General features: G+C 41.6%; 1 protein-coding gene across 1 annotated transcript in view; it reads left to right on the top strand.

The window, feature by feature from the left end:
* The window catches only part of GRIA3 (glutamate ionotropic receptor AMPA type subunit 3), a 141,919-nt gene that overhangs the window by 82,907 nt on the left and 36,916 nt on the right, over positions 1 to 22,096 (top strand). Inside the window, exons 5-10 of the mRNA XM_042825304.1 lie at positions 2,015 to 2,068; positions 3,571 to 3,732; positions 6,613 to 6,780; positions 9,711 to 9,815; positions 11,071 to 11,178; positions 12,371 to 12,577. Coding sequence (XP_042681238.1) covers positions 2,015 to 2,068; positions 3,571 to 3,732; positions 6,613 to 6,780; positions 9,711 to 9,815; positions 11,071 to 11,178; positions 12,371 to 12,577 — 804 coding nt within the window. The remainder of the gene's footprint in view (positions 1 to 2,014; positions 2,069 to 3,570; positions 3,733 to 6,612; positions 6,781 to 9,710; positions 9,816 to 11,070; positions 11,179 to 12,370; positions 12,578 to 22,096) is intronic.

Genomic DNA, 22,096 nt, shown 5'->3' with positions numbered 1-22,096 from the left:
GTGGCTGATTGTAAGAATAGAAACAGTAACAGGTCATTTTTTGAAAGATGCTTTACAAATTAGAACTGTAGTGTGTTGGACCTTTCTAAGGAACTGAACAGAGTTAATTCTGGACATTTTGGAGGCATGACAATAGAGGAGATAGAAGTTGAATCTGATCTATGCTAATGAGTCCTACATTTCCTATGTGCAGTATTTCTCCAGATGCCTGTAGCAGCTCCATGAATGTTTTCCTTACAGCCCCTGACTTCATCTGTCGTGGTATTTTCTCTTAAATAACCACATTTCTGGGTAGATCTGTAAAAGCTTTCTTATTTCTTATTAAGGTTAAAATGGCAAAGCACATTGTTGTTGTTATGCTCTTTGTCTCTAACCTTTTAAAAGGAAAGCACTGCCATTAAGGTGAAATTTAAACACACAGAGAATTCATTATGCAAATAGCGCACACGCCAGATGATCTGAAGGAAGCCTGCACATTTCCATAGAAAACAAGTGTGAGTGTAGGAAGGCAGATGCTTCCTACCAACAGAGTGTACATACAGTTCTCAAGAGGACCAGAACAGCAATTTATTTTCAGACTGCTGGAAGTATGCAAATTCCTACAGAATTAAATGTGAATTCGAAAGAAATGACATCTATTAAGGACAAGGCAACCCAAAGAGACAACTGGGAACTTAATAATTTAATGAAGAACCTTAAGAGGCTCTTCTGTGCATCCAAAGGCAGTGACTCAAATGTCGTCTCACTTTAGCAAGGACATAAGTGGTCCATCGAAAAGCATCACCTGACCACTTGACCCGCTCTTTGGTACAGTCTGTGATACAGCTGTGGTGTGTGGTCAGAGCTAGGTTTGCTGTTTCTAACTTTCAGTAGTTCACCCTAGAAAAGTCTGAGTTGGTTTCTGTCCTGACACACACGTTATCACCACATTCATTAATTAAATTCTTTCTCCTGGACTTTTTTCCCTCTGACCTAGATGAAACTAGATGGAATTAGATGGATGTTACAGAGGCTATAGCCTGAAGGCAGGGGAACGGTACTAAGTGCAGTGGCATGATTTGCACAGGAGCTGTTACTGGTGAGCCATTAGCCAGCTGCTTGAACACGGGGAGTTTTTTCTCTCCTTTCTATAAAAGTACAGTATTAAGTATTACTGGAGTGACAACAGAAGCACATGGGATGGCAGAACTCAGTTGCCAGCCAGCGCTGCCCTGGCTTGTCCTCTTCATCTTTGCAGAGTCCAGCTGTTCAGTTCAGCCTGCTGCTTTTCTGTCTCTTTACTTTTCCATTTAATGGCTCCATTTGCACACAGAGATAGCCAGCTGGGGTCAGAGAGGGCAGGAGATGTTGGTTTAGTGGAAGTGCTGCATTGTACTTAGTGCAAATTTTGACTAAACGTGTAAGGTCAAATATCCCCACTTAGATGCGCTGGAAGTGACACGTTTTCAGTCCATTTGAACTCCGTCAAAAGACAATGAAGGTCACTGCGTATAACGAAGAAATTAAGCATTCATATATGACAAGGTTTGGTCAGGGCTCTCATGGCAAGAAACCCCCTGTAGAAGGAGTGCCATCAGAGCCCCCTGTGCCAGCACAGTTCAGTAAGCAGAATGAGAGGCTGGGCTGTCTCATATGCTTCTCACACAGCCCACAAACAGTGAGTTTACTAGGTAAGTAGATATATTGCTACCTCATTGCAGAGCAGAAATTATTGAAGTGAGAGCTAAAATGAGTATGGTCAGCGAGGAAACACTGTGGTCACAAGGGTGAGATTGCCAAGTAAGGTCATTTCCAATGGAGAACAGCCCTGTGGGTCAGTCTGGTTGGTGCAGTGCCCATGTTTTAAAAATGCGTGTGACTGCATCATGTCTGTAAAGTCAGCTGTGTAATATTCATGCTCCCCATGGATTGGGCATAGAGGATTGCAAAAATATTCATTTTCTGTCCCGTTTTTTACTGGTTGAGACTCATCCCCTTTCTTACACTGAGTAACGTAATTTTTTTCTTCACACAGGTTGTAATCCTTGGCAAACATTCTAGAGGCTATCACTACATGTTAGCAAACCTGGTAAGAACTTTTTTCTTCATTACAAGTATCGCTAAGGTTGAGAGGGTAATATATTCTGCTCAGGTTGTGTCAACTTTAATCAGCAGTAGAGAAAATGCCTGAGTGAGTTCTTGGATTATGAGAAATAACTTCAGTAAATACTGGGACTGGTAGGTTATAGCCATTTGTAGTCAATTATGGTCTGCATTTTATCTAAGCAGCTAATATCCTCTACTAATTTTAAAGTAATGATTTAATTATGTGTTTTCCACTAATTTGCGTCCTCATAAATAAGACACTTGGTTACCATAATCTTCTATGTAACATATTTGAAATTTAGCACTCTAGGAAAAATAATTGTAGGATATTTATGTATAAAATAAGTGATGAAAAGCAGCAAATTAAAACAATAATTCCACCAAGTGAAATGGCCAGACTGTTCAGCCATTCATTTTTATTACAGAGTGAGAGTGTGGGTTGGTGACAGCATGTGTATTGACCTACCAGGATAAAAAAAGACATTTTTATCTGTATCGGGACTACTTCTGGAATCTAAAATTGGCCTTCAGGGGTGTATGTGATGACTTGGAAACTGAATCCACTAGAGTTCCTTAGAATAAGTGTCATATTGTAGTGGATCCTTGCAGAATCTAGTTTTGGTTTCCATGTCGGCTGTGAGCAGAAAAATGTTCTTCCAAAGATCACACTTTGGAGTTAGCAATCCCACTTGGTAGAATGTTCTCCGTATTCATGTTTTGATCTGATTAAAACAAGACAAATTTTAAAATATCCTTACTTAATATGAGTACTGCACCACTTTAAAATGTGCCATTTTGCTTCATAACGATCAGTCGTGATCTGACTGATTAGACTGTAGAGTGTGCATAGAAACACGTGAGTTCTTACTCTGAGTTGCCTTTTAGCATGTGTAAGCACTGGCATTCAAGTAAACATGACTGCAATCAAGTCACGCTAATCAAAAAGACACCAATTTACTGCCACAGGTATAAATAACAAGAGAGTGGGAGAGAATCCTACCATTATGTTTGAAAGCAAAATGTTAAGCGGTGCGCTGACTGACGGCTGCCTAGCCAGGAGATTCGTGCCTCGCCTCCGCAGAACAGCGTGCCTCTTCAGTGGCTTTCTGTTCCCAGCACCGAAGCTTTGCTGTTCAAATGTAAGTGAGATGTTGGGCAGATTTGCACCATGACGAGGAGAGGAAGAGGTGTTTCAGGCTTCCCTGCTGTTTTCTTTCTGACCAGTGGATGTTACGTGCGACACAGCCGTAACACAGCAGGGCAGTTTTCCATTGCAAAGGTCTAAACCTTAGGACATTTACAAATTCTGCTATCACAATCCCAACTGCTATTGTGTTAGTAATGGTCTCCGTGGCAGAATGTTTTCAGCCAGCAAGAACGAAATTCAGTGGTTTCTTTTGTGCCAAATTTCTAGCAGGTAAAACTGAGACAAAGAAAAGGTGGTTTAGATGGCAACAATTTTTGTTTTTTTACGTGTCCTCCCAGGGTTTCACAGATATTGTGCTGGAGAGGGTGATGCATGGAGGTGCCAATGTTACTGGATTCCAGATAGTTAATAATGAAAACCCAATGGTTCAGCAGTTTCTACAACGCTGGGTGAGGCTCGATGAAAGAGAATTCCCAGAAGCCAAAAACTCACCATTAAAGGTATTTATTTTATTCTGTTAACGGTGGAGATTAAATGAGTTACTTTAAAGCAATTATTTTTTATTTAACAATCATATTAGTCCTCCAGTGCATAGCCTGTTTGTATAAAAAATAAAATGATCAGCTATTTTCCAGAGATACATCATACTGTAAGGTAAATGATGCTAGAAACTGCTCTCTAGTCCAGCCACCAAGAAAGATGGCATGGCCAAGCCCAAACTACCTTAGATGTTAAACTACCTTAACATCTTTAAAAGGTGGTAGCACCCCTTCTTCCCATTGGTAGGTCCCATCGCATGCCTGGAGACTGGTGGCATAGAGTCTGAGCTGCCCCACAACTATTCCAAGGATGGTTCTGATCACCAAACAACTGCCGACAGTTGAGTGCGACTGCCTTCACCCGTGTTTTGGCAGAGTTTAGTTCTCTGATCACATACAGACACAATCAAATGTGTGCTCAGACAGGAAGCACTCAGCTGAATTGGCATTCGAGATGACTTGTAATAAACACAGAAAAAAACATAAGTGGTGCTAAGTACAGTAATATGTATGTTGGGAGATCAAGGGGCCTCTTTCACAGTGCATTTAAATGCAGTGGGTTTAACAGACGTACCAGGGATAGTCTATTCAGAGTGGCCCTAATTCAGAAGAAAGGAGTGGACCGGACACTTCACTGCAGTCTCTTCCATCCCTGAGATCACGTGATTTCTTTGGAGAAGGAAAATTATCTCATGCCATCCCATGGCCTTGCTGGCATTTCAGAGAAAGCAAGGAAAGGCAAACAGGGCTTGGCTCAGTGCGTTCTTTCCTGTTGATTACAAACTACTCCCGCTTTCTAAAGCTTTCTAGGAGCGAGGCAGAAGTGAAGATAAGTGTTGTACTAACCTTAAAAGCTCTGAAAGATAGGAAGTTAACCTGGGAATATTTTGTTCCATTTGAAAGCAATTTACCTTGAGGGAAAAATTATTCTCTATCCTTAAAAAATAATCTTAAGTGTATCATACAAACATAGAGAATGTATTACCTTTCCACAGATGTACCGCTCATTATAGAAATGTGCACAATATTTGTCAATCAGACAAAAAGCATACTTAAAAATTGATGTGCAATATTTCTGATTAGGAAATAAAATTGCCTAGAGATTAAAGCCCTGATGTTTAATTTATTCCATATTTTATCAGCCTTTCCCTTCCCTCTCTCTTTTTTTTTTCTTTTCGTGTTCATGCATTTATAAGCAGAATTCAAATAAAGTAGAAAATTAGATAGCTCTCTTGGCATGACTTGGAAGGGATTGCATTAAGGTTACTGACAATTGACGCGTTCTGCTGAAAAAAATTATCACTGTAAATTCTATGTAGTGCTAGATTGGACAGCTATTACAAATTTCTTTTTTTTTTAGCACAAGAACAAATGCCTGGTAAAATTAACACCACATCCTATGTTGTTCTGTGGAATGTGATATAATCTTTGTTAACTAACAAGACAGTTAAGAGGAGAGAGTGAGCACTGCAAGATTACAGGAAGAGGTAAAAGAGGGCAGGATCAAAAATTGCCTGAGCCTTGGCACAGTCGGAGCAGGAGCACCACACACACCAAATGAAAGTTTGTAAACTGCTGTCATTTAAAACTCAGTAAGAGAGGCTGCTTATAACCTTCACAGTGCTACCTTTGCACTTCTTTTTCGTTTTGATCTGCACATGCAGGTATGCCTTGTTCTGTGCAGACTTCCTAAGGCTTTATATCAAATTTGCAATAAGATGATACGCATTTCTAAGAAATGCAGACAACCAGTCGTGCTGTTCTGCCCTACAGGACATGCCTCTCCATTCTCATACAAAATAGTGGAAATGCGAAGGGTCACTCAGTTACAAGGGATTTGAAATCTGTTCTTCTAGACTGAGCACATTCAATTGCTGCCAGTGTGCACATGTTGAAATGGTTTCCCCTAAATTGCACAGACCTCTAAATTACAGGTGCGCAGACTGACAGTGAACGCCAGCAGTGTTATGTATAGAACTTTCCTTCCATCCTAGGAGGGAAGAACTTTCAGACAAGCACAGGAACGGGGCAGAAATGTTTAAAAAAAAAAAAAAAAAAAAAGCAATATTTTGGTAGTAATACATTGGGAGATGTCACCAGATACAAGCATCAAGCAATGGGTGAAGTTGGCAGCAGCATGAACAATTCATTAAGGATTCCCAAGGTTTTGTAGAGGACTTGTTGCTACACAAAGCTTATCACCTTCCTCAGATTTACAGCGATGTGAGAGAAGGCAGATGGGCAATTACCAAGGAGATGTAATGCCTCACATGTGTTTTTTGATTGCTAGCTTGTATAGCCGTCTACTAAAAATGTTAACTGATCTATTCCTGGCCACAGATGCTACCTAATCAGTACTGTGGTCCAAACAGAAATGATTTATGTTAGCTTCAATTCAAAAGCATCCTGACAATGCTGTTGTAAAGAAAAAGAATTACTTCAAGGAATAAACAAATATGAGCTCTTGCTATCAGTAGCAACAGGGGCCGGCATGGAATTGCCAATTTTTGTAGTGATGTCATTTAGATGAACAAGCTTCCAGTTAAACTTATATATTATGCAACTCTGAACTTGTCCTATTATTTTAATCCTTATTGTTATTATTTATTTTAATGTCTTTTTATTATTTATTGTTTTTATTTATTTCAGTTAGTCACTTGAAATAAATGGAATTGTTAAAAAAAAGCATCTGTGGCAAGAGAGACAGAGAGCAAGCAAAAGGGCTTCTGAGCATGATTCTTATAAGAGTATATTAAAGACAGAGGGACAAGACCTTATGATAAACCTAGGGTGATTCTAAGATTACAGTCTGTCATCACGTTCTATTTGCATCAATTTCAGTATACATCTGCCCTGACCCATGACGCTGTCCTAGTCATAGCAGAGGCTTTCCGTTACCTCCGAAGGCAACGTGTGGATGTCTCCAGGAGAGGTAGTGCTGGGGACTGCCTGGCCAACCCTGCAGTACCATGGAGCCAAGGAATTGATATAGAAAGAGCGCTGAAAATGGTAAGGGCAAAAATACTGTGGCTATTGGATGTGTATATTTCACAACAGAAGCAACTCTACTGGGGCAGAGCTACTCCACATGCAGTTTCTGCACACAAGAACAGCTGATTCTCAGGACAGAACAAAACAAAAACAGCAAAACCAGACTTTATGACAAACTCCAAAGGATGGCTAAGATGTATTCAGTAGCAAGCAAGCCATAACTAGTTAGTTCTCAAAGAGTTGGCCAAAGTCACATCCCTGTAGGACCAGTGTAACCCCAGAGCATCTGTAAGCTGACTTTTCCAAGACCTTCTGCCTCCCACGAGAGTGAGCATGAGAGCCAGTTTGGCATGTATTGAGGGTTTCTAAAGTCAAGCTCAGGCTGCAAAGATGACGATCAAAACCAGACTGGGTCTTCAGCGTGTGCATTGTGCATCATGCAGGGATACATAATTACTAGCTTGAAGACACGTATGTAATTTTTTTGTAGACATAAGAGACAAGAATAAAGTGTGCTTTTGATCTGGCTCAAGTAACTGTAAAAACATTCGGATAATTAAGTGACTGTAAAAATTTAGGCATGAAACTGAAGTGAGTGAGATCAGAACTAAGCCCCTGTTAGGGAAAAACAAATCCTGGGTCAGACTTCTTAGTTTACTGATGGCTTTTTTGTCGCCGAAGTGAAAAGATTATATCCAAAGGTTTATTCTCCCCCTCATTTGCTTAAGGAGAGAGACAGTTCAGTCTCATGTTGTCAGAGCTATTCTTATGCCATTAGGTTGCACCCTAACAAATGCACTACCTGCATATTCACTCATGTAGCATTGCCCTCATTTGAAGAAACGTTATCTAAAGTTAATCTTCATAATAAAGAATTTGTACTGTCTATTTGAACTCTATTGTAAATGAAACATAAAACCTCTTTGAATGAGATACAAAGCATGAATATCAAGAAAGAACATGAACACTGCCATAGGACACTATGTCTTGTAGAGAATATATTTGAAAAAATGTCAGTCACAGGATATACAAAGCCCAAATCACAACTGGCACAAAAGTAGGTGTCAAACTTCCAGCAGGTTGTAAATGAGGTTCATGTCATCTTCTGCAGTCACTGCAGATCATCCCATAGAAGCACTGCCTGTTGGACCCCACTCCATTCATCAGTCTCCTCTGGTCAGAAAAAAATTTCATCAGCAAAAAAATAACAGTTTCTCCCCTCTGCTCCGTAACAGCAACTCAACAAAATTTTTTCAAGAGCTCCCAGAAGTATCCTTATGCCAGCAAAAGATGCAGTGTCACACTACAGATGTCCTGTTGGCAAAAGGGAAATAGGCAGTACCTGACTGCTTCCCTACAGCCTCAAAAGCTCTGCATGTCTGTGTTTCTGAATGTAAGGCACCAGATAAGTGACAGACAGTTTACCTGAGCAGATCTGGGCAGTTATAAATAGTCATTTAATTTGTGATTGCCTCTGCACACTGCTACCAGACACGTTCTGAGTCCTGGTGAGTCTTCCTGCCTCTCTGCAGCCAGATTTTGAGAAGTGCTGAGTTTTCCCACCAAAGATAGAAACAAATTAAATTTGAAGTCAAAAGGTGTCAAATGCACAATGCTCACATCTCAATACAGCTCAGGATGAACCAGACCTAACAAGCTCTATTGAGACATACCCTGTGCTAGGGTAGACAGACAGCTTCTAGCAAGTGCCAAAAGCAGGCGTAGCAGCTCACATCTGGCTGCAAATTATATGTCAACTGCTCTACAAATGCTCAGTCCACAGTTGATAAAACCTCTTTGGAACACATTTGGCTTTCAAAGCCTGGTGCACATCTCTAGCTTTCTGGAGACAGGAAAAGCTCACATATTCTTCCTGATTCTTGAGAACATGAGCTGCTAAAAGGGTTCAAATCCACTAACTAACAACAAAAAAAATCACACTACTTATATGTCATTCTCAATTTGGCTCACTGGATAATTTGGGGCCAAAGGAATTTTAACTTTTTTATGTAGCCTTTCCCTGTCCATCGTAAGAAGTTTAATTATACCATCTCTAAGGCACAGTGAACAGCTCAGTAACCAGCTCTGAACATCTTCAAGGACTGTGGTTTCACAGTTTCCCTCTGACAAGTTTTCCACCACACATTTCTGTAGCTTCTGAAGCATTCTGCTGAATATGAAAGCTAATCTACTCCTACTGCAGTTTCAGACTGTTACCCCTTCTGCCTAAGATGAGAGCGTGCCAGTGTCAATAAGTGATAAATGGAAATACCTCACACTTTCACACAGGCAAATAAGAAAGATTTTTTTTTCTTTGAAACAAATTACTTCATACTTCCCTTCAAAGTGATTCATGTGAGTACGTAATGATAATGACTTACCGTCTGTACACCCATCCATCCAGATTGAGACCAAAACCCCATAAGCAGTAGAGACAATTGTCTATGTTCATTCAAATACATTCATTCCTTTCTCCTACGCTGGGACTGATCTTAAAATAAAGCACTTCCCAGAATGAGCAACGACATGAAATTCTGGTCCATATCACAAATCACTCCATGCCATATTGCGAGGGCTTTAATAGCGCTGAATTGTTGCAGGTAGCTCGCAGATACCCCTTCTACATCAGTGAGCCCAGCGTGACTAAGCGTGGCAGAGTCAGTCTTTCTTGTATTTAACATGCATGCAGGGCTAATTTCACTTACTTACACTTAAATGCAACTCACTCTGCAGTGGTGAGTCACCAGCAGAGTACTAACAAAGGATATGTACGGCTGAAACTGAGAGAATTGGGGCTCTTTTATTATGAGCAATACCACTGTCTGTGTCAGAAGTGCTACAGGTCTCTCTTATACGGATAAAAACTGTGCTACAGCTGGTGAGTTCCTGCAAAACGTAACAGAGGAAGATCTATTATTAACATTTTTTTTTCTACTTTTTGCCTTCAGGTGCAAGTCCAAGGAATGACAGGGAATATCCAGTTTGATACTTATGGGCGGAGAACAAATTACACAATTGATGTGTATGAAATGAAAGCTTCTGGATCAAGAAAGGTCAGTTTCAAGACATACATTCAGATTTCATATCTTCGGAAATAATATTTCTGATAATAATATTCCAGCAAACTACTGGAACTCAGTAATGCTGCACAGACACTGCAAAAACAAGACCCAGAGGAATCCCTGCCTTCTTGCCGTCTTCCTATCCCAGGAACCTTGTTCTATTCTGTTTCTGAAACATATCACTCATCCTATTTAATATCTTCATTGGTTTCCATTTGAAGTTAACCCCACTTCATCTGTTAGAAGACACCTTGAGCTTTTATGCTGAGCATGATGTCTGCTGTCAGGTCCCTGTGTTCAGCCCAATCTCTCAAATTCCTCTCCATCTTTCCCTTCCCCATAAGAGGCCTCAGAGCAATAGTGAAACTGGAATGAGTGCGTTTTAGAAACCTTCTGAAATTATCAGAAAATAATTTGGGTTTTAATTAGGATTTTCACTGCTTGTTCTCTTATCTCCTAAATAAAGTATAGATGCTAAGTGGCGTGACTGCCTTTTATAAAAGCAATTTAGGGCAAATTTTCAAAAATAATTAGGTAGGCAGGTTCTCAGGGGTGTTGAGTGATGAGGCTGAGTAGATAAGATCATCATCCCCCTGATTTCAGAGACAGCAGTACCTAACGTGTTTAGTCAACAGTGCCACTCTGTAAGTTCTTCTGCACTTATTTGATAACAAAATACCTCTGGACACGACCCAGCCACTCAGCTAGGTTTTACAGCAAGTCTGTGCAGAAATACAAAAACTAGTGTAGTAATAGCATAGCAACACAGCCACAGCACCATGAAGGTCAGCACAAGCCAGCTGACAAACAGTCACCTCAGAGTCAGAGGGGTTTGTAATCCGCATTGAGAATTATGCTGTTGTGCCTGCATTGCTAACAGTGTCTGTGCATCTGCTCTGAAGCTGCAGGTGCTGTCCTCACTGCCTGAACTGCAGCAGAATACTGATAAAAAATTCAAACCTGGATAATTTGACTCAAAGTGCTTTGCAGTGTTTTCTTGTCTTTTATGCTGTGGAGACAGAGAATTTTATTCCACAGGTGAATACAGTGTGCAATTAACAATGTGAATTTAGACACTGAGAATTTAGTATGTATTTTCACTTTGATTTGCCTTGTATCTATTAAAGCTAATGCAACCCTGACTAAATGTTACCAAACCATATGTTTTGACAGTTCTTGTTACAAGTTCACGCACCAAAGTCCTTGTAAATCTATGTAGTAAGGTTAACAATATCCCTTTTTATAGGCTGGTTATTGGAATGAATATGAAAGATTTGTGCCAACATTAGATCAGCTGCCCTCTAATGACACTTCATCTGTGGAGAACAGAACCATAGTAGTCACTACCATCCTGGTAAGTTTAATGTTCTTAGCGTGTTTGTGTTTAGGAAATAAGATGCACGGCTCCTAAGATGTGTTGAACACCTTGTCAGGAGTCTGGTGTTGAATACTGTGTTACTTCAAGTGACTGAAAAGTTCAGTATCTGCCAGAGATTTGCTGAGGGCTTGACACTGCAAGCTTCTGTGCATTTCCTTGAGTTTACTCACAGGAATCCCACTGAGCTCAACATTGTGCTTTCCTGCTTCTCAGACACTTGAATGCCATCAAATGCCTCATATAAGTGAAGTTATGCATGTGTATGACTGCTGGCAGGATCTGGCCTTCCTGCTGTAGGGTCCAATCTTGCACCCCTCACTCAGGTACGGCCTCTGTAAACTCAACCCCTGTGGACTGAGGAAGGGTGGTGCAGTGAAGCCTGTAGAGAACTGGAAATGCTCTAGCACTGGGATTAAAGCTATGTATACGCATGAAATTCCAAAGGAGTAAAGCTCTTCATGTGTTTCATAAACAGCAATACCTGTGTTAGTCCCATTGCTTCTAGCAAATGTGCTCTGTGTAGCATTGTTTGTAACTTTTATGTCTGTTACAATTCTACAAAGCATGATCCAATTTTATGCTCTTTCCTGAAGCATTGTGTTTTATACTGCTATGAAGTTAGCAAGATACAATCAGCATTTCGGCCAGAATTTTCCAAGATGGCTAAGGGAATTCAGTGGGGAAAAAAAAAAATGCTGCTGAGGATTTTAGCCTAGCTTCCTTTAGGCTGCTTTGAAAATATCCCCATCAGAGCCCCATCCTAGGCCAAGGGGGACTTAGCAAATAATTTTGCTGCTACAAGTGTTGGGTATGTTCTAAAAACACTAAAAACTGAATTATTACTGCAGTGATGCTATTTGGCTGTCTAATAACCTAAAAAATGAGGGCTAATCGTGCGGACAATAGTGCAACTTTGTTAAAGTGGAATAGTCCTGTTGTCTTCAATGGGTCTGTACTAGGAGTAAAATCTATAGTATGTTTGACTGTAGGATCATGCCAAGGATTTTTAAAGTGTGAAAGTCTGTCTGCCTAATTTCTGTACCATAGTAGGAAATACTGTAAATACTTGCCATTAATATAAAGTAAGGATCGTAACATCTCTCATTTTGTATGTTTTAAAGCTGTGTTTTACATTCATAGACTTTTGATCTTTACTTTTGTTTCAAAGGAATCACCATATGTAATGTATAAGAAAAACCATGAACAACTAGAAGGGAATGAGAGATATGAAGGATATTGTGTAGACTTAGCTTCTGAAATAGCAAAACATGTTGGAATAAAATACAAACTGTCAATTGTTGGAGATGGGAAATATGGAGCTAGGGACCCTGAGACTAAGATATGGAATGGCATGGTGGGTGAACTGGTCTATGGGGTAAGTTTCTCTTAACCTTCATTTTCATGTTCTTTATTATGAAAAGTTATGCTCGAAGTTAATAAACTGCAAAATAAAGATAATCTGTTTGAATACCACTTTTAAAATTCTAGATATTTCTTTGTAATGCCATTTTTGTAGCTTAGCTTTCTAATCATGTCATTAAAAACAGGTGTCACTTTTTATCACTGTTGTCCAAATCAGATTCCACAAAACATTGAAATTTGCATTGGGAAAATTTCAAATTCCTGATCTACAGCAGACTTTCTAGTTTTCCCTTCATGTGTGCTCTTGTTCTTGCCACATCTTCTTTTTCTCCATCAGTCCTGTGAGTGATGGGGGCTGCCCCCAACATTAAAGCTGTGATCTTACGATGCTGAGCCTTGTTAGATCACTGAGGTCAGTTTTTGTTTGATCAGAGACCAGAGACTCAGCACCATGCTTGTTTTCTAGCATAAGAGGCAATACAGGCCTGAAACCACCCACAGTTTTTTCTCTTTAAAAATCAACTGTCAGACACACACAAAAAAAATCTAATTCATTATATTCCTCATTATATTTCTATATTGGGTGCATATTGCTTTCTTTAGTAAGAAGAAAAACAGTCTGGAATTGCCATTTTAGAAACTTCTTTGAAAACGCGAATTTTGGAATGCTGATACAATGAGCCAGATGGAAGGGGGAGAAAGTTGGCTTTGCAGAAAAGTCTTTACAAGCTGATATTTCATCTTTGGTTTTTTTCCCCCCAAATGCTAATGAGATGATTTGTGATTCCACCCAAATCCTTTTTACAGTTTATTTTTAACAAGCTTTCCTTTATTAAAAATATCTTTATAGAAGTGAATGTTTCCATTACATCCTTTTGTTCCCTTGATAAGTGTAGTTTCTAAAAGTATCCTCAAAATTTCCCTATGATAACATCATACCATCATCACTTGCAAAATGTGTGGTGAGATAACTCTTTTCCAATGAATTGGTCTTTTCAAAATGTAGTTGCTAGGTTTCCAAATTTTTTTTTTTCCTCTGGAATCCTAATCCTTCATTACATACTTTCTAGCCTATTTGAATTCAAATATTTTATGTGAATGGAAATTATTTTCTGGTGTTGTATTACTGGGATGGAGGGAAATCTATTGTTGAATGTAAACAGGGCTCTGGATCCTGGGGTTGTATCTTTGTTTTCCTATTGCGTTGAAGTTTGACATTATCCAAATCTTTGAACATCCAGGGCTCTGTGACTTGGGAAAACAATATTTCCTTTCTTGAAGAATACAAGTACATTAAGAACATCTGAAGGAAAGATTAGTTTAGTTTCAGGCATAATTGCATTGCAGTGAAAACCTAAACCCTTGGTTTCCCAGTGTGCGGTTCAAGAAATATCAAGAGTATTAGCCGTAATTGGGTCCTTTTGATATATTTGCAAGTGACAAGCAATGAAACAGTTTATTCACTTAAAAGAAAAATCATATCATACACTAAAGACATGACAAAGAGAATCTAAAATTACTTCTAACAGCCAGGGCAAAAGGACCGGAGGAAGAAAGGTGCAATACGGGCCACTGCTTCTGGGATGGGAGCCAAGTAGGATTAGCCCCAGCAGCTGCTGAGCAGTGCAAGATCCATCTGTATGAAGGGCCACCTGAACCCAGCCTTTGCTTGGATAAGCAGGCTCCCTATTGCAGCCTCTTCCCTAGCTCCCTGGGACGAACCTCACTCAGAGCTTGCCTCCCGAGCATCAGACTGAGCTCTCTGGCCCAACTGTGCCTGTCACCTGCCCAAACCTGTGAAGTACAGCCTCACGGGCACCTTTGACCATATTTTAAAACAACCCCAAATCTGCCCGTGGTGATCATTTTCCCTACAAAAAAGATCTGTTCCATTCAATTCTGACACAGTTTTCACCCATGCTTTCTCATTAATGAAAATTTGAGGATTGTTTCCCTCCCTGGCCCCCAACAGCTCCTCCTTGCACACTGAGGGCTCAGTTACTGAAGCCTCTTAACCACAATACTCAATTATTCAAAGGTCAGATGCACCCCTTGAGGTTTGACTGCAGACCTGGGTTAATGCTGATGGCTCCACACTGCTGAGCAAGCTCCCATCCTGCTGAGCTGAGCAGCGAAGCTGAAGGGCTGTGTGCAGAAATCCACCTGGCTTTCTGCTAGCAGGGGAGCAGCTCCTGGCCTCTGAGCACAGACCTCAGGAGCCCCTCAGGCACTTTCCCAGTCCTGTTTGCTGAGATGAGATGCCCTTGGCCCTTTCCTCCAGTTGTTGAGAGAGGGCTGTGTACAAAACTCACAAGGATGTGCGAAAAGCCCTTTAAGAAGGAACAGTACTCTAGATGTGCTAATTATTAGGAGCAACTGTCTCATTTTTGTGCTGACTTCCCTTTATCTCTCCAGGGCTTAAAACTCTATTAGGGATCTAAAACTGTACATTTCCCCTAATGCCCTTGTGAGCCCTGTCTGCAAAATGACTGTCATATTTGGCTCTTCCAGATTCCATTTTGGGAAGACAAGAAGGAGATTAGATTTTAAATGCGTTTATTAGCACGTATAGAAGATAGACATGGGGGAATCAAAGGGGCCTGATTGGTTTTGGTACCAGTTACCCAGCAGCTGAACTGAGCTCTGGCAGAAAACAATCTTTTAGATTGCATTTGTCTCAAGTGTTTCATCTGTCAAACGCAGAACATTCCTGGCCCGACAAGCATGCCACTGCCACCCACACTGCTGGGAAGTCTTACCAAGTATTTTTTAAACTGCGCTCTATCTTTGCATAGACTCATGCGTGCAACCTTTTTCTAAAAGTGCCCTTAGCACAGCCATAGGAAGTGAATGGCTTGAAGCTTTAATGCCAAAACCCTAATTAACTGTAATTAATGTTTAGTTTGTGCCAGTTCTTTATTGCCATTACTCTTTCTTCCTGTGGGATGCACCGTGCGGCCAGGAAGGTGCAGCCAGGTCCTCACAGCCTCTAGAGCCTATACAGGAGGGGTCTGAGTAGGGAGGATGTGGGGAAGGAGAGGACGAATGGGGTGGTCCAGAGCTTCAGGCCCAGGTGACCAGCACAGCCCTGACCAGAGTGCAGGGCCTGCCTCAGCTCAGCACCATTGGGGCTAACTAGGGCAGTCCCAGGAGCCACACATCACCTGGAACAAGCACACTAAAACACTTTCCACTAGAGACTTGCTCCCTCTCCTGTCCCCTATAGTACTTCAGGGCTGGCTGGAGGGCACAAAGGCCTCCTGTGCTGTCAGCCAGGTCGACCTCAGCTGGCCCTGCTTGGACCTTTTGGTGTTGCTTTGCACCAGGCTGTGTGATAATCTGGCTGCAGTGCAGACTTGCTCTTGGCAGCATAGAGGTGGCAGCCCCAGATGCAGGGAGTGCTGGCCAAGCAGGTGTCCCCAAATGGCTTTGCTTCCTACCCAGAGCCCAGAAGTCCTGACAGAGTTAGCTTTTGATTTGTTAGCAATTACTAGAAGTTGATAATAATAATTGTATAAAAATTTGACATCAGGAATGAAAATTTTTTAATTTTTGATAAATCCAAAGATGTCATTTTAGGTGGAACAAAACCTTAATTTTGATCTTTCACTCTACTGGTATCAAAATAAGACTTTACCTTCTACCATAAAAATGCTAATGTAATGCACTACTGTTTTTTAAACTAAGGGAAACTTCTAAAACATAATGGAAATATTTGACAGTAGCAAAGTAAGTAGTGAAAGCTGTTTTCCTGGGCATTTTAGAAGAGTACTTTGCATTCTTAACTGAGACTTGAAAAACTGTAGAAAAGTACTTTTAACTCTTAACTGAAATTTGAAATATACCAAGTTAAGTTTACCTAACACTTAAGTGTTCCCAGATGTATAAGTTTGTTTCATTTTAGTTGTTCCTGGTGGAGAATGGTTTCTAGCTCAGCCAGCAGCGAGCTCTAGGTTCTGGACACCAGGGAGCACCGGGACCGCTTTATCCCACTCCTGTGCAAACCTAAAACTTGCCATACACATGAGCTGCATTCCCCACTAAGATCAATGGTGCGTGCTTATTAAGGAAGCTGAATAGCGTGTTGTTAAGACAAGAATTGTTCTCATCTCTCTACACAAACCACCACCCCATCCCAGTGCATCCCGGGGCAGCTCATCCAGGTCCAGGGCCTGATCAGACAGACCCTGCCTTCTACATCGTTACAGCAGCTGAAGCTTTCTCAGTTTGTGAGTGAGCTGTTTAAATCCAACCAACACGGCAGGTGTTGCCCTCCCCAGTCGGCGCTAACGAGCTGCCCTCTGCCAGCACCACTGCACCGCCCCTGCTGGAGCAGGGCTTTGTGCGCAGGGCTCTGTGCCCGCCTGCCATCAGCCCTTGGCACTGCTCTCCTCTCCTCTGCAGCCTTTGATTCCTTCCCGTCTCAAAGAACGCCACTGTTCTGCTTTCACCTTGCCGCCAGGGAAAGCTCCCTCCCCGGGCCTGATGCTTTCAAGTCGCTGAGGCTAATTGAGAGTAGGCTGAACACGTCTCTTAATTGTAGCTACAAATGCACTGGGAGTGGAAAGAGCAGACAGACCTTACAGCCCTTAAAACTCCCCTCAGGTGACAGAAGGTCTTTGTAAGAACCTTTCAATATGTAAAACAGCACCGAGGAATGAAGCTGGGATGTAAAGCTGAGGCGTTCCCCAGCCACCAGGCCTCTGGAGCCGCTTGTAGCGAGGCTGCCCACTCCTGTCCCTGCCCAGCTGGGCCCGCAGCACAAGTGCTCTGCTTCTCACAGCGGCAGCAAGACCGTGACTGCCATGGGAAGCCCTGGAGTAGCAGCAGCTGGTGGAAGGCTGCTCCCCCTCCTCAGTGTCCCTGCTGGTTTCACCAGGGCGAGGCCCGTGCAACATGGCTCCCAGCTCCAGCTGCACCACACCAGCTGGGAGGCCGAAAGCAGACCTGCCTCCACTTCTTTTGCGATAGTACCTGAGGAGGAACGGTGTGCATCCAAATTAGGCTTGTTTTGGACAAGGAATTCAATTAATGTCGACAAACTACAGCAGCCAAGGCCAACTGCAGTTTCAACACTGTAAAATGAGTTTTTTTCATGGCTGGGCTAATACGCAGTGCAACTTCAGTGCAGTTTGTTGCTGCACTGATCTCAGCTGTTGTTTCTAAATAAGTGTGAGTAAGTGTGTTAGAAGCACAGTGCGCGCCTGGCCTGGCCTTCCAGCACAGCCTGATATCTGGAGAGAGAGTGCATTCCACTGACAAGGCAGCTGTCAGGCACCGCAGGTGAGGTGCTGCTCTGTCCGACATCCTGCACTGACGGTCTTATGCTGCACAGTCAGCCGTCTTCCCAGCACAGTCTCATCTCAGAAGCATTCGGCACCTCTGGAGTGCCTGGGGATTTGGCTCCCCATGGAAGCTGGGCAGTGAGCACCAGGCACAGTGTTCCACTGTTTTGGTGTGAGCACAGGCTGCACAGTGAGTGCAGCCAGCACCAAGTTTCTTGGAAAGCCACACACCAGTGAAGGAATTCTTCAGTTCTACAGGCATGAGCAACCAGAAACATGTACCAGCAGAAGCCTGCCCAGTGTCTCTTCCTACCTCTAGTGCGCGTCTTTGAAGATAGTGAAACTCATCTTCAGGCCTGTAAGCAGATTTCCACCCCACCTTTCAGATTACAGAGGTGGAACATCTTATCACTTCTTTCTCTGCACGGAGGGATATTTCCATTTAGTATTTTTCTCCCTCCCCTTAAGAGTTTTGAGATATGCAGCCCCTTGGGGTTGGCTTTGAGCAGAGTGGGCAGCGCTCTGTGCTGCATGTCCTCCCTAAATCCGTCCTCCCACACTGGTAGGCAGAGACAGAACAAGCCTCAGAGGAATCCATGACATTTTCTCCCAGCTTAAATGCAGTGAGGATGATGTTTGAAACGCCATTAGTCATGAGTGATTAGCAAAGCACAGTTGTTGAGGTTCTTAACTTCTCCCCCTCCAACTGCACAGGGTAAGGCATGTTTGCGGTTCTGTTGTGTTATTTTTAATCTAGTTCAATTTTTATGGGTTCTGCTTATCTGCAGCCATAATAAGAAGAGAGATTCACAACCATATTGCAGTTATTAATGGGGGTGCTTAGAGCTTTTCATAGGCTCTCCGTTTCTGATATTATATATCTAGATAAATAGGCAGCAAGTGCTCTTGTTTTAACTTCTCTGGTGTAACTAATAGTTGGGAACCAGGCTCAGGTGCTGCACTGTTTTGCTGGGCTGCTTTCAGTGCCAGAGTTGTGGATGGTTTCCGAGATCCTATGGATACCTGGTTTCCTTTGATGAAAACAACTACTGTTGTATTCATTGAAGGCCAGAGGATGTTTATTTATTGGTGTTCCCAATATGCTGAAGGCCTACCAAAAACAGTGGGAAAGCGGGAAGGCTAAAGTGTATTAGAAAAATAGGCATTTATTTTTCTGCTAATATTAATGTAGTTTAAAATCGTTTACAAAGAAATTCATGCTTTGTGATACGAATGAGGACATGGTAGGAATCAGGCATTTAAAAACTGATTTGTCAGTGCTAAACAGAGCATCAGCTCCATAATCCCAAATACCCCACAGGAGCATCCTGCATGAACCCAGATGTTCGTGAAGGAGGTGCAGACTTTATTGCACGCTGCATCAGCGCTTAGGAAGAACTCCACTGTGTCTCCTTCAGCAATTAATATATTACTTCGGGAGAATTCAATTTCTTTGAGTTCAGGAAAATGCTACAGCAAATAATGGCACCTATGGCTGATCCAGCCCCTGACGAGCTGTCCCACAGCTGATGGCCCCGCACAGGCTGCAGGGCTGCTTCCTCCCTTGTCTGGGAGCAATTCTTGAGCAGTCATTGCTAGGGGCTCTGCAGAGGTCCTCATCCACTCAGCTCACTCTAATAATGATTAATTTGTAATTACTTCATTAGTTCAATTTGAAATACAGTAGCCGTGGTCAAAGTGCTTAGTCTTCCAGCCAGCAGTGGACACTGACTGCATTTAAAATGGATGTCCTGTGCGTATCTAATACTGGCTGCAGACACTTAATGTTGAACAGAGGTTCAGTAAGCAGTAGCTAAAAGACAAATATGTGTTTGGGGAGAATTCATCAGCGAGCAAGCTGCAGAATCATCGAGTCCCTTCCCTACACTGTACCCATGTACTTCGGTTGTGAACTCATTCATCTGCAAAGCCAGTGAACACCCAGCATCCAAAAGCAACTGGCACTTCTGGTTTCTAGATGCATGCCACGATAACATAGATTCTTGCAGCAAGCAACCACAGATTGGGTGAGGGTTTTCTCCTGAAGGAAAGCAGTCACTCAAGGGGAAGGGCAATGTCCTGGTACGCATGAATGTCTAAAGGAGCTGAGGAGGGCTATAGCAAAGTACACCGTGGGCCATGGTTTCCAAATGGCTTCCTTATATGTGTGGATGTGGCTTATTCGATTATTCCAAGCCATGAGTTTGTACACATCCCTCATAGCTGCACATGCAGGTGCAGACAGTTAGGAGGCCTTCCTGAGGGACTGGAGGAAGCCTGGAGGTTGTGCTGTGTGCTCATGGGGAATGGAGGCTGGCCCAGCAGGGCTGCCATTGGCCTCAGCTGTGCAGCACCCAGGGGTGCCTTGGGAACCAGGGTTGAGGCACCCACTGGTATGGGGCAGAGAGGCGGAGATTACCTTTACAAAAGGCTTCGCCATTTCTGCTTATTAAACTTCAAATTAAATTAAATTAAATTAAAACCCACCACCACAAAGAAAATTAAACGAAACGATGAAACTGAACTTAGTAGATCGGGAAATCAGATCTTGGTGAAAGTCAAGTATATCAACATCGGATTTACATAAAGCTACTTTAAATTATTTTATGGCACAGATTTTAATCACTTCTTATCAACATTTGCAATTAATTTGTATTCAAACTTCCACTAAATCAGGATTTATTTTTTGGTCAGAAAGACACACACACTCACTAGTTGGAAACAAAAGTCTGATTTAAAAAGGTGCACAGTGATTTAGTTACTGGTAAGTTAAGCTTTCCCTAAGAATCATTTTTCCTTCTGAAATTCTTAATTATCAACAAAAGGCCATCTTTAAGAGAATCAACATCATGAATAGTTACGGAATTGTTAAAAGTAGGCAGAAGGTTACAAATAATGGACTAATATGTGGAATATATCTTGCAGTAAAGCTTCTTCTTAAAATGCAGAAGAACTTTTTTTTTTTTTTAAACATTCTAGTCTCTTCAAATACAATTTCTGACACCTGCTTGAGCACTTTGCCAAATCAAGGCTAGGTTGTCTAAACAGTGTGACTTGAATCTGGTATAAAAATATAGACACAATTATATATATATTGAAATTCCATTATGGAATACAAATTTCAATCAAGTAACCAAGTAATTTTTATTAATTGACTGATTGATTTTCACTCCACATTCTTACCTTCCCTATGGAATTCAGGAAAAACATAAGGACTGAAATGAAAGGGTGTTGGTTCCAGCCAGACATTATCTCATTGCAAATTGCCCTGGTGAATGACAATGCAATGAGACGAGATTGTGCTTCTGTATGATGCATCCTTAGAACAGTGTCTGTATTGCAGATCTGTAGAGTTGAGATTCTGTGTAAAAGAATGACGTTACACTTTTGCCTTTTCCCCACATGATCTAAGCTATTTACTGCTCAGAGATTCACGGATCTGTATTACTGTTCTCAGTGACCACGGAAGGCTGCCTGGTTCCTATCACCCCACTATCCTTCCATCATCTTTCCTTTATTGTAATGGAGTTTCAGAGGAATATGTAAATTACAGTGCCCAAATCCAGCTGAAATTCCGTGACTAATTACTTATGTTAGGTTTATCTGGAATAATCAGTAAGGCAACAGAACCTGCTGGTAGAATGAAAAAGAAAGCATCCAAATATAACAAACACATAATTTGTCCAGAGTCCTGAGGACAGATGGACAGATACAGGCTGTTACTAGAAAATGACATAGAAGTCAAAAGGCAAGTGCTTGCGATGTCGCCATGTCTACCAGATAAACAGGGACACACTTGTGCAAGAACGAAAGCACATGCTCTCACGCTTACCCAAGAACTACTTTTAACTCCTGGAATTAAAAATTTATTAATGTCAAAGAACTTTTCCTAAATAAAAAGATTAAAAAGCCATCAAACAATCCACATACGTTTGAAATCCTTAACGCAATAGTTTCTTTTTTGCTTTTTGTTTTTTTGTTGGTTGTTTTTTTTTGCCTATGATTTAAATATGTTTTTATGTGTTAAACACTGTTCATGACTGAACTGGACTAGAAATCACATTTCATATGCAAAATATAGACCCTTTACATTACCCTAAAAAGTACAACTTCAATTGCAGTTTCGTTGTCCAGTCGAAATAGAGTTTATTCATCCATTTTAAATGAACAGAAACATAAATACACATTGGTACTGATCTCTTTCTCTCTTGAGGCCCTTGCACAGATTGGGTGGTAATTTTTCTTGT

This window comes from Centrocercus urophasianus, unplaced genomic scaffold (genome assembly GCF_019232065.1).
Source record: "Centrocercus urophasianus isolate 14NV4802_14NV808 unplaced genomic scaffold, USGS_Curo_1.0 seq_24, whole genome shotgun sequence".
Taxonomy (NCBI): domain Eukaryota; kingdom Metazoa; phylum Chordata; class Aves; order Galliformes; family Phasianidae; genus Centrocercus; species Centrocercus urophasianus.
The sequence above is the reverse complement of the archived record's forward strand: the minus strand, read 5'-3'. Positions and strand labels throughout refer to the sequence as shown.